General features: G+C 45.2%; 1 protein-coding gene across 1 annotated transcript; it reads left to right on the top strand.

The window, feature by feature from the left end:
- The first annotated feature begins 3,029 nt into the window (after positions 1–3,029).
- Positions 3,030–7,016, top strand: LOC125512978. The gene is made up of 3 exons (XM_048678031.1): positions 3,030–3,155; positions 4,006–4,102; positions 4,828–7,016. Exons 2-3 carry the CDS (start codon positions 4,053–4,055, stop codon positions 6,869–6,871), a joined length of 2,094 nt encoding a protein of 697 aa, XP_048533988.1. The 5' UTR covers positions 3,030–3,155; positions 4,006–4,052; the 3' UTR covers positions 6,872–7,016.
- The last annotated feature ends 6,307 nt before the right edge of the window (positions 7,017–13,323 follow it).

Genomic DNA, 13,323 nt, shown 5'->3' with positions numbered 1-13,323 from the left:
CATACACCTGTCGTTCTTGCTTTTATTTCCAATCGATCTTGTTATTACAAGATACCTCGAAATTTTCTCTATTTTTTCCGAGAATACTTTGTGCCTACTGCCTTGCAGTTCCTTGCCACCTGAATACTCCTGTGGATAATTTATCGCACTTATCGAGTATCCACTCATCCCCAGTTCATTCATGTATTTCTTAGAAGTCTTTGGAATACCATTCAATCTTCCAAAAATCCTCAACAGCCTATTGCTCTTGAAATTCTTGATTGCTTGCATTATGATTAATCCCATAAGTCTAGTAATCTTACTGTCATCCTTTGTCATTATCATTTTGAGTCTATTGATTCAATAGTTGCGAATGCTCACAATCCTCAATCAGATCCTAAAATTCATCCTTCCGGCTTAGGCGTCATTTTAAACATGAGTGCTACCTCTTGAGCACTGCGTTGGTTTTTCCCTTGAAGAGGAAAGGGTGATGCAGTAAAGCAACATAAGTATTTTCCTCAGTTTTTGAGAACCAAGGTATCAATCCAGTAGGAGACCACGCGCAAGTCACCTCGTACCTACACAAACAAATAAGAACCTCAAAACCAACGCGATAAAGGGGTTGTCAATCCCTTCACAGCCACTTTCAAGAGTGGGATCTGATAGAGATAATAATAATAAGATAAATATTTTTGGTATTTTTATGATATAGATTGAAAGTAAAGATTGCAAAATAAAATAGATTGGAAACTTATATGGTGGAGAATAGACCCGGGGGGCATAGGTTTCACAAGTAGCTTCTCTCAAGATAGCATAAGTATTACGGTGGGTGAACAAATTACTGTCGAGCAATTGATAGAAAAGCGAATAATTATGAGAATATCTAGGTATGATCATGTATATAGGTATCACGTCCGTGACAAGTAGACCGACTCCTGCCTGCATCTACTACTATTACTCCACACATCGACCGCTATCCAGCATGCATCTAGAGTATTAAGTTCAAAAGAATAGAGTAATGCCTTAAGCAAGATGACATAATGTAGAGGGATAAACTCATGCAATATGATATAAACCCCATCTTTTTATCCTCGATGGCAACAATACAATACATGTTGTTTCCCTTTCTGTCACTGGGATTGAGCACCGCAAGATTGAAATAGGGTTTCGACAGTGTCCTTCGTATACGAAAACCTTGAGAAGTTCTTTTCTTGATACATAATGCCACTGTTAAATCCTATTCTCTGATTTAGCTAACCATGCTCTGCTTTTCGAGCTGGTGATAATTACTCGTGAAGTTTGTGATATATGTTTCTACGATGCCCCGATGGGTTGAACCTATAGGCCTTCTCTAAACCGGGTGAACCCAAAAGTTTTCACGAGTCATACTCTTCTGGTGCTTCGCCAGATAAAATTTCAACACTACAACTTCTTCGAAAACGAGAAGCGAATGAAAGGTTATGCATTGCAGAAGTGGGAGTCGACCTTGAACCTTTGTGTTCATGCCCACGGACACGATGTGGAACTTAACATGAAAGCTTCTTGCAAGGATATTTAATCATTTGAATAATTCTCCCGGTGTCGTAAATTGGATCCCTTGTAGTTATGGTTCCGACCATGCTAACCTTATTCAATATATCTAAAAGGAAACCATTCCATTGCCTCGTCCATTTTGACAAGATTAAAGTATCTGCAATCGCAAGTCAATGCTCCAATTCAGTTTCTATTCTGATCTGCCTTCAAGTATTACCCTCCGGTATCTCGAGGATACCACGGAACTACATAACTTCTGAAGAGTTCTTCATCAACTACTATTCCTCACCGATTCCAATTTTCCTGGGTTCTGAGTTGTTAGTCACTCAGGGACACCGATAATTAAATTGAGTCTGCATCGCTATTAAACAACTCTTAGTAATCTTCTTTACTTATGAGTTTGTACCCGATCACGTCATTCCTAGCCTGATTGGCTATATCATTATCGTGCTGATTTTATCTGTGCTACCTAATCCATATTCCTAGAGCATAACTTTCGACGATGAGCTAAGCTTACATCTATTTCCTCGTCTTATCGTTCCATCTCGAACAGCAAGCTTGATTCTGAGTTGGTGTCGTATCCGTGGGTCCAATAATTTTTCGCTGCATCAGTCCTTTGTTAATCATTTGCGAGATTTGGCTCTCCTGATGATGAAGCTCATATGTAGCATAAAAGGCAGACGATTGTAAAATCGAGCCGCCTTGTGAGAAACATTTCAAAGATATGATCAAACTGTAGGAAGAACACGCCCGCGGGGAGTGTGTCGACGTAGCACCTGGCCTTAGGCACACGAACCGCATAAAGCGGGTATCCTGGAGCCTTCGAGGCGAGAAGACTTTTCTCTGTTGACAGCACATGGTCGTGTAGTCTTCTGAGATCCCCTGATATGCCCTCTAGCGGTTTCAGCGGATTTATCCCCATATATTCGGCTTGTGCGTCTTTGGCTAGGTGTATCCATGACGCAATGGCTGAGATTTTAAACTTTGTTTGATTGTATCTGCAGGTGCATAAATAAAGACTATCAATTAAAGAAGACTTGAGGCACATGCATTGGTGCTCTCTCTCGCTGACGTTCTCCCTTTGAGTAAAGGTACCAAAATGTCTCGCTCATATCTTTGCGTTGTTCTTCTCTAGGATCTAATTGAGGCAATCATCTTCTTCCATCTCTTTTTGTCTCATCTCACATTTTACACCAACAGACAGTTGGACCCAGGTGCGAGCATCTTTATTTTTCACCGCTCCCTCTCAACTGCGAACTACTCCCTTCGTCCCATAATGCAAGACGTTTTTAGCCACTAATGTAGTGTTAAAAAACATCTTACATTATGGGACAGATGGAGTACTCAGCAACCAGTACACATCCCATTGTCCTGTCATCCTTCTCCAGCACTCGGTTTCGCTTTGGCACCACTACACAGTACACACACCACTTTATTTCTTTCCGCATCGTGGCTTGTCCATATTCTTTGCGCCACCCCGCAAGCAAAGTGGATTTCCTTATGCTTCAATTGCCCATGTTGTTTCTCCACTTTGGCTCCAGGCCCTCTCTGGACACTACTCGCTTCCTCGCAAATACACATCGGAGCTCTCGCCGGCACATCTGGTGATGGGGTCTTCCCGGCTGGAGAGACAAGCCATCCCGGTAACTACTTTCTATCACGCTGACTTGTTTTATGGGCTGAACTGGAGAGTTAGTTATTAGGTTAATTCGTCTAGTATAAGCTGACATGTTTTCAGAATGTCTAGATAACCTATTTGAGTGTTTTACCAACGCGTTGTTTGTGCGCATCCCTTCTGGCCTCTAGATTGATCACCGAAGTAGCTAGCCTTCTCATTGTGCACTCCATCTTAAGCTGAAATGTATTGAAGGAAAGGAATGGAACTACATTTAGAAATCAAACTATTCTGCCATTGAAGCCACGACTGGTGCCATGAAAACATCCTTGCTGGGGATTTAGTTGTTAGCCAGTGGCCGGCTAATAACATACTCCCTCCGTTTCAAAATGCAGAGTACTAGGTTTTATTAGGACACACATTTTATCAATAACTACATTATTAGTATATATTTTATGACATAAAGTTGATGTTATCAGATTTGTATTCCAAAATACATGTTTGTAGTTATGATTTTGTATAACAAAAAGTTACATACTAATAGTGTACATGTGTAATTATTGGTCAAAAACCTGTCCTAAATAAACTTAATTTGCAATTTAGAGACTTTATATAACTATGCAGTCTAACACTCCTCCCACACATCCACATTCCCGCACCATCAGATTTTAGCTTTGACGACTTCTATCCGTCCCATCCATTTCTCTGCGTAGCTCTTGCAATAGAGGGACTTAGGGCCTAGGAGAGCATATTAGGTTTATTTACATAGTACAAGAAAGGATTCGTGCAGTTCAGTTTGTGGAAGAGTATGCAGCACTACTTGAGAAATGTATTCCACATATAAGATCTTAACCATCTTATACTCTTTTATTTCTCAGGTATACCAAATAGTATATAGTCTGTAGAAGCGTACGCGTGCGGCCCCATGATGATAGGCAGCCACATCGATGGCGGCCAGAAGGTGAATCAGTTGAGGTACTATGAGCTTCTTTTTTTAATATGCAAGTATATAAACGAGTGTATATAAGTTCCAAAAAATATTCGAATTTCATGAAAATGAGTGATTAACGGTATGGCAGGTCAAGTGAAAATGGCATATACTTTATGTGGCAAATTTCATGAAAATCAAGTGTCAGAACTCTTCAAAGATTCTCAAAAAAAAAAAACTCCGTACTATATATAGAGGCTGAAGATTTGTTTGTTTGGTGACTGACTATTCATGTACAAGTCCTGTTTCTCTTTCCAATGATCAACCTCAAAGTTTCAGATAACATAGCAATCTATAGGCCAAAAATAAATCATGCACCTTACAAATGGTGAGACATAATAAATGAATGCAAGTTCGCATTATAGGTCTAACTTATAGTGAATAACATAAAAAAAAACTCGTTCTTGGCTGAGATTTTGCATATTGGCATTCAGTTATAAATCTGCAAACAATCTTCTTCCATAGATTGTTTTTTTTGGTTAAGATGTAGGAACGCGCGGTACGTGGACATTATGATTATGCAGTTGTCTCTATTTTGTAACTAAAATTAGAAGTAATAGCTAATCACTTAATTTATATCCCCTGTTTGTCTAGCTTACTTTGTGTAATTTCCTCGTGCAGCTTTGTAATATATTTCCTAATCTAATTAAGGCGGTGTTTAAAGAAAATTATATACGATAATGACATTGTGAATGTCTCACTCCTTATGCAGCTTGGCCTACGCGCAGAAGCTGTGGAACGAGTGGGAGCTGCAATGCATGGTCCTTGGCAGCTTCGCCTTGCAGGCTTTCCTCCTCTTCGCAGCGCACATCCGGAAGCGCAACACGTCCACCATGCTCCGCATCCTACTTTGGCTCGCGTACCTCATGGCAGACTACGTCGCCGTCTTCGTCCTCGGCCACCTCACCCTCCAAACAAACGATCCACGCCACCAGCTAGTGCTCCTGTGGGCACCGGTCCTGCTGCTCCACCTGGGCGGGCAGGACACCATCACCGCCTTATCCATGGAGGACAATGAAGTGTGGAAACGCCACCTCCTGGGCCTCGTCACCCAGGTGGTTCTGGCCGTCTACGTCGTGGCCAAGTCATGGCGCGACAAGCGGCTCCTGGCTCCTGTGGTGCTGATGTTCGTCTCGGGGACTGTCAAGTATGCCGAGAGGACATGGGCGCTCAAGATGGCCACCGCGGAGGCGATCAAGGACAGCCGCATGGGTGATCTGTACAAGGCGCTGAGGAAATTCGAAGACCCTAAAGCGAGACAAGCACCACAAACCTCGTCGGAGATTGCCAAGTACAATCAAGAGATTGTTGGCCGGAACAAATGGTGGCTCCAACAAGAGTACGCCGACCTCGTGCAAGCACCCGGCGACAGCCTGCCCAACTGCATCAATGTCTTGAATGACATCCCTGTGGCGCCATGGGTGTTACCTTCTATATTTAACATGATTGAGGAAATATATCGGCGCGACAATGGAGGATCAACACAAGCAGGCGGAGGAGGAAAGGACTGGTTCTCATCCAGGGCGTACAAGCTGTGTGAGCTCCAGCTCTCTCTCATCTACGACCGCCTCTACACAAAGGTCGGCCTTCGGTACAACCAGTCCAGGCCAATCATCAGCATTGGCCTTCAGCTCCTCACACTTGGCACCACTTCGACGGCCCTGGTGCTCTTTGCGACGGCGAGGAAGCAGGGCAGCGTGTACAGCCGTGTGGACATCGTCGTCTCCTACATCCTGCTGGCTGGTGCCGTGGCGCTGGAGTTGTTGTCCATGCTAATGGTCACCCTGTCCTACCGGTCATACTGCTTCCTGCGCGACAGATTCGGGGTGAACAGGTTCACACGAATGATATTCTGTGTGATCAGGTTCGTGCGACCATACCACAAGCCACTGTGGTCCAACAAATGGGCACAATACAACCTGATAGCCGGATGTATCAAGGAAAAGCAAGCCGGTGTCGTCGCAAGGATGATGCGCCGGATTGGCCTCGCGGGGGACTCCAAGCTCTGCGCCATCCCCGACGAGACCAAGGAGCTTATCTGCAACGAGCTGGATGACCAGGTCCGGTGCGAGCGGTTCAGCCATGACCGAGGCACGGCAATCCTATCGCTGAGAGGGCACCATGCAAGGTCTGAGCTGTACGAAAGCATCGACAAGGTGGACTTCCCCAGAAGCGTCCTCACGTGGCACCTCATCACGGACATCTGCTTCTTCCTCACCGGCGGCGACGCCGGCCTTGCCAACCGCCACATGAGGCTCTGCCGGGAGGTCTCCAACTACCTGATGGACCTTGTCATGGTGCGGCGCGTGATGACCAGCAGCGAAGGCCACGTCGCGCACCTCAAGGCCAGGGAGGAGGTGAAGCTGATGCTCGAGCATCACAGTGACAAGAAGGTCAAAGTGGACGACGTCGAGGCCGTCAGGAAGATGCTGGACGCCGGCGTGAGCCATGCCACCGCCGCGTCCTCAGGGTACGTGCCGTTCGCGCGGAACTCGACGGACACCATGCGGCCTGTGCTGCCCCGCGCGTGGGCGCTCGCGCAGACGCTGCTCCACCCCGCCGGGAGATCATCAGGCGGAGCACAGTGGGAGCTGATCGCGTCGGTGCTCATGGAGATGCTGTTCCACCTCGCCCCCCGGTGCGAGGCCGGGTTCCACGCCAAGAACCTCAGCGCCGGCGGGGAGTACATCACCCATGTCAGGTTCCTGCTCCATAACCGAGGCTTCGGCTGGAACTTCGTCCTTGCGCGCACCTGACGTGCATTGTTCCCGTTCCGTCTTTCGAATAAGAGCTTCCAGTTCCACAGCTGAGCCAGCTCCAGCTCTAGCTCCATCTCACATCGCACCTGAGCCAGCTTCAGCTCTAAGTCATGGTTTTGCTAGGTGGTCTGAGCTCCCTGCACTGTTTTTGTTCATGATTTTTTTTCGAGAATGAATTTGTTCATGATTTTCTCAAACTAATTTAATTTGCCTGTTGTATTCTTCCTGTGGTGAATCCAACAGCTCGCATGCAGCTTGCGTCTCCTATGAGAGAAAGCTAAGTTCCATGCGCGTGTTTAGTCGAGATAGATGCAGCCAAGCCCTGATGTGTCGTGTGTACAAACTCTGCATTGATGCGTGGAACACACCCAACAAACGAAGGATACTAGTAGCAGCACGTGACATAATCAGCGAACCTGCAGTAGCAGGTGGAACTGAAGGCAGCACCGATCACTGATTGGATGCAAGACCGTAAGCGTCCAGACCTGTACTGCAGGCGAAGGCCCAGAGCGCACTGGAACAAACATCCTCCCAGCAACTCCTTTTTTTTCTTCTCTCCTCATCTACTACCACTATGAAAGAAAGAGAGGGCGGAGAACCAGATCATCCTATCCATCGAAACCTGCAATCTGATGGTCTACATCCCTCCAGCATACTAAACGTGTTTTACGGTTTAATTACCCACCATGCCATCTACTACCACTATAAAAGAAAGAGAGGGGCAGATCCAAACAATCTAACCCATTCATTTACGAGATCTAATGGCTCCTAATTCTCCCGTGTTTAACGCTACAAGCCACGCATTAACCCAATAACTGATCCATCGATCGCTAATTAAGCCAGGCGTTCGAAAAAGAAAACAAAAACTGCCAACGCAGGCACGCACGCCCCCTCCTGCTCCTCCTCCTCCCGTCGGCCTCCACAGCACGGCCCACGCACGCGTGCGGTTCGCAGCCCCCGTCCTCCCGCGACCCGCGCGGTTCGCCGCCGCCCCACCGTACTCCGTGCCCCACGTGGTTCGCCGCCGCCCCGCCGCGCGCGGTTCGCCCCCGCCGCCGCCCCCGTTGCCGCGAGCGTGAGCAGACGAGCAGGCCCCCCGCTGGTCCTCCTCTGCTGCCCCCGCCTCAGATGCACACTTCTCTGGAAGTGCAGGCAGCCAGCAGCGAAGGCGATCTGCTAGGCGTTTCATCTCCAACCTCACGCAGTAGGCACTACCGCTCGATTCCATCATCAAGGTCAGCAACATCGTCGTCGTGCTTCAGTGAGTATCCATGGAGCTTCTCCACGGTGATGGTGTGGAAGGCGCGGATGCCCTGTCCGTTGGGCTCGGTTCGGGCGTCATTGACATGTAAGTAAACCGTCCTCCGGGACAGTTTGTTTTCCTACCCTTCAAGTGTTCCAGGAATTACCTCACAGGAAGGAGGTTATTTGTATTGCAGGTATGAGATGAGGAAACGTAGAAGGGAAGGTGATTTCTGCGGGAGGAGAAAGAGGCGATCCGGCTAACAAGTCGTATATTTGGGGTAGTGTGTACGATCTTCACAGTTTCAAATACGGCTATTCCTGGCACCGCTATCTCTTGCGTGAATGTCCTCTTGGTTTCAATGTCGGTGCCTACATCAATGTTCTACCATGATGTTATCAGGTATTGCCCATTGGCTGGTTATGAACTACTATATCTGTTAGTAAATAGATGGCATATTAGATAGCGGGAAGTCTAAGTTTGGCTCATGACATACAAAAGAGCATTCAGATTGTTTCCTTTAGAAAAGAGGCCATTCAAATTTGTTAGGTAAAACTGTATCATCATTTTTTTCATGAAAATAATAGTTTTCTAATACCAGAATTTTTTGTCGTAATATTACTAACTCTGGGATCCTCTTTGTGTATTTGATTGGTCTCTGGTTAGATTCTGGGAGGCAAAATTTTGGTCTCTGTTACATAGATAATTTACTACAGTGAATGTGTAGAGATTAGATGGTACTCACACAAGAACAAGTAGAAATACTTTCAATGCTCATTTGATCTACTTTTTTGCCTTATAATTAACATGTTTCCTTTTTCTGATATTTTTGTTCTTCAGTTTAAGCTCCTACCATGGTCAGTCATAAAGCATCAATATTTAGCTACAACATCTGTTGATGTTTGCAGCCAAACCAAGATTAAATTATGAACAACTGATATTTATAGCGAAGGTATGGTCAAAGATTGTATTCTTGATCCGAGGAACCGATGAGGGCGGATGGCTGAAAACTCTGGATTGAATCCATGTTTTTTTACTGGAGTTTTAATCCAGTCGATGGATAAACTAAGTGCATACGTGTATATATTATATATGCATTCTTTTAAATGGTAATTTTGATATTTATTTTTCCAAACTAAGCTTGTATTTTTCTAGAAACGATAAAGTTCTTCATAAACCCATTGAAACATTCTCCAGCAAAGCTCGTGAGGAGCATATGAGTTCCCTTTTAATACAGAGGCTCGAACTTATTGTATTCTGAATACATTTCCATCTATTCATTTTTCCCATGTAAACACGCAGTTGTGCACCATGCTGCATCATTCAACTATTCTTTACTAGTAAGCTTGCACGTGCAATGCACGTCTCAAGTGCAATCAAAACATTTGTTTAATACTCCTATTTACATAGGTTTCCACTTAATAGTGTTTGTTCTGGTAGAAGAAAACCAAATCTCATCTGCAAATGAAGAAATTGCAAATAGATTAAAGATGAATGTGTTATGTAACATTGTAGCTTATACCAATAAATCAATTATTAGCTATTTTGTGTTCTTATTATCCATGTGCTTCTACCCTTGATGCCTATTAGACTTCGGCCTAGATCCATGAATGCACTCACAAAGATTTTGTATTATAAATCCCCTACTCATTTTTTTATCTATATCCATGAACGTATCCATAGAGATCTTTATATTATAAGTTCTGTTGTCGAAATAGACAAATCTGTATGGCTCGGACTTATCTCCACAAACAGACATGTCTTGCAATTGCAATCTCCACCTGTAATTCATGTTGAACACTCTTATCTCTTCGTTTTTGTGTTTGGAGATTTTAGTTCATAAGCTAAGTTCAAGTAGAAGGAGATATAACCATTTAGCTATAAATCAGTGCACTTCTCGACCCTTATAAATCAGTGAGCTTTGAAGCAGATGAGTTAGCTTGGAATTCCTACATTTGAGAGAGAGAAAAAATAGGAGTAAGACTGAGCTGAGGGGATGCTTCTTTTAAGTAACTGAGCAAGGCAGATGGTGAAGCATGTAGATACTGAATAAGACAGAGCAATATGGAATGTGGGCATTTTTGGAGGCAAGGGAAGCAATAGCATCAATCAGTGCAGACAATACAAATTGTTCGATGAACTTTGCCTCCTTTGACGTCTCTCCTACTTCAGTTTTAGCGAAGTGCTCACTTCCAGCAAGGTCAACCAACCACATGTGGCTTTTACTACTTTACCCAGTCACCAAATGCTCACTCCTGACAGTCACCAAGCCACAAGTTCCATAGTGAAGGTTTTTCTCTATTCAAGTTCCCCCATATGCAAAGGTGCATACATTGAGTCATTGATCTCACGACGGCAAGATCTTAGCAAATACAACCTGTGAACAAAATAATTAGAATACGACCAATTAAATTAAAAACCCTCTAACAATAGAAGCATATCAAAAATATATTCAGCAAAGAATGCATATGCTTATTATCATACTGAATGACTCTCCTATTCAAAATTTTAATATCACTAGTAGAAAAAGGGCCTATAGTCCCGGTTTGTAAGGGCCTTTAGTCCCAGTTCCTGAACCGGGACTAAAGTGTCGGTACTAATGCCCCGACCCTTTAGTCCCGGTTCAATCCAGAACCGGGACTGATGGGCCTCCACGTGGGCAGTGCGCAGAGCCCAGGCAGGAGACCCTTTGGTCCCGGTTGGGGCACCCCGGGACCAATAGGCATCCACGCGTCAGCATTTCTGTGGCTGGGGTTTTTGTTTTTTTTTGAAGGGGGGGGGGTTTGGGGGTTTTGGGGGGTTAATTTAGGTGTTTCATATATTGTGTTAGCTAGCTATAATTAATAGAGAGAAGTGTCCTCTCTTATGTCCGTGCTTGGTTGACGCTACGTATTATACATATGTATAGAGAGGACTAGACACGCTAGCTAGCTAGTAAGCAAACGAAGGAAACAGAAGATCGTCATGAACATATATGCATACAGAGAGAAGTGATATCGACCACCTCTCCTTCTCCGAGAGATTGGTCGAACAACAAGTTCTCATATATCTATCCGACACTACCGGCTACATATATACAATAATTATCTCTTACAAATATAATCATACGGACTCATGGTTCACATAGTATTCTCCGTCTTCAGCGATCACGTGGTCAAGAAAGAATGCCGCCAATTCCTCTTGAATTGCTCGCATGCGAGCTGGTGCTAGGAGTTCATCCCGCTTCCGAAACATCTAATTTGAAGAAGGGGGTCAATACATATATATATGAATGAATGAGACTCAACACAGATGATGGTAATAAAATAAAATTGTGAATGTTGTTATTTACGTACTTCATATTGTTCGTCAGAGTACCCGCCCCGCTCACAGGTCGTGTGGCGGATGGACTCGCAGACGTAGTATCCACAGAAATCATTCCCTTGTTCCTGCCACAACCACTTTACAAGAAGTAGAGGTCAATCAAACTGATAAGCAAGAATGCTAAATGGTATTGATGAAACTAGCGCTTGAATCACTAGCTAGGAGATGCGCGGAACATGCTACTATAGTACTTACTTTCGGGTGTCTAAATTCCAGCTCCTTTGGCAGTCCCGGAACTTTTCTGGTGAATTTTCTCCAAACCCTGCCGGACAAAGAAAACAATTACTTGATATCAGGAAATGAACAAAGTTGCTGATATGGTGGATAATGATCGATTTAACTTACTTCTTGAGGATTTCAGTCATGTCCGCATACTCCTGGGGATCTTTTCGTTTAGAGTCCAAGACAGTTGCTACTCCCCGCTCAAGCCTAATCTCTAGGAGAATATAGTGGTACCTGCGCACGCATGCATAACTCATCAATTACATTACTATAACCTGGACTAATATATAAGGGAAACCGAATACGCACAAGACAGTAACACTCACTTGAAGTTGTAAGGAAAGAGTATTATATCTTTGTTTTCATTTTTTTGAATGATCGTAGCAAGTTGGCCTCGGTATCTTCAGGACGATGTTCAGCCTCAGTTGCATCTATGAGATATGTGTTAACGAACCCAATATCACCGATTTGTCTTTTCTTCAATTCGGCGATCTTCAATCTGCATAATATAGTGAGGATAATTATAAATACATGCAATGAAAGAGATGAGCTATACAGAGAGACTTAATGACAGAAGTAGTAGTACTTACAGACAGTAGCAGGTGACCATTGTTTTATCGAGGGCCAATTGATTGAAAAACTGATAGAACTCCTCAAATGGAATAGGCAACAGTTCAATTCCAACGAGGTCATGCTCCGGTTTAACTCTCGCATACAAAGTATTCCTCCCCTCAGACTCTCTGCAGATTTTCAAGTACCAATCATGTAATCTTCGCATCATCGTTGTTAAAGATTTTTCATCTTTGACGAGAGGCTTCCCGTACTCGTATCTATGTATCTGCACCTCCATGGGATCATAATGTACATCGTCGGGCAGGTAATCGTCAATATTGCAATAACCGGGCACCATCCTCGGATCGACGATGTCGCTAGGCACCTTGAGCGGGGGGCACGATTGCTTCGCTTGTTCGCCGAGCTGGGCAATTTGTTTCCCAGCTGCTCGTCGTTCTTTCAGCCTTTGATCACTGACTGTACTTCCCGACCGCTCCGCTTCGGCCCATGTCTTTGCAATAATGCGCTCATAGTTGCCTTTCGGCGGAGACTTGGGTGGTTTTGCCAGGGCAGCCAGAGTGCGCTTCACTTTCACCGGATCTACCTTCTCCTCCGGAGGTGGATGTCTCTTTGCTTTCAACCCTTGAAACCAGTCATCCACTTCGGTTCGCGCGATCTTCGCGTTCTCCTCCGGGGTCCTCTCGTATGGTAACTTCTCTGGAGTCTTCAGAGAAGGACCGAATCTGTATGTCCTCCCGCCTCTGGTTGTACTGCTAGACGCCGACCGAGCAGACGGAGCAGTTGTCTTCTTTACTTGCTTAAGAGGCGGAGGAGAAGGACTACGACGCGCCGAAGCAGCTGGAGCGGCGGCAGGTCTCTTCCTCCCTTGCTGACGAGGCGGAGAAGGAGGAGGCTGGCTGCTCGGGCGCGTCGGCGCAGGCGGAGAAGGAGGCGGAGTGCCGCCACGCGCCGGAGAAGGAGCCGGCCGAGGGCCCTGATCGTCACTCGCCGGAGGAGGAGGCGGTGGAGGAGGCGGAGTGCCCTGACTTGCCGGAGGAGGAGGAGGAGG

This window comes from Triticum urartu, chromosome 6 (genome assembly GCF_003073215.2).
Source record: "Triticum urartu cultivar G1812 chromosome 6, Tu2.1, whole genome shotgun sequence".
Taxonomy (NCBI): domain Eukaryota; kingdom Viridiplantae; phylum Streptophyta; class Magnoliopsida; order Poales; family Poaceae; genus Triticum; species Triticum urartu.
Note: the sequence above shows the minus strand (reverse complement) of the source record. Positions and strands in the feature narration are given on the sequence as shown.

Coding starts and splice junctions, on each gene's coding strand:
- LOC125512978 (XM_048678031.1), top strand. CDS start 4,053: ATGATGATAGGCAGCCACATCGATGGCGGCCAGAAGGTGAATCAGTTG. Junction 4,103..4,827: donor CAGAAGGTGAATCAGTTGAG/GTACTATGAGCT, acceptor CTCCTTATGCAG/CTTGGCCTACGCGCAGAAGC.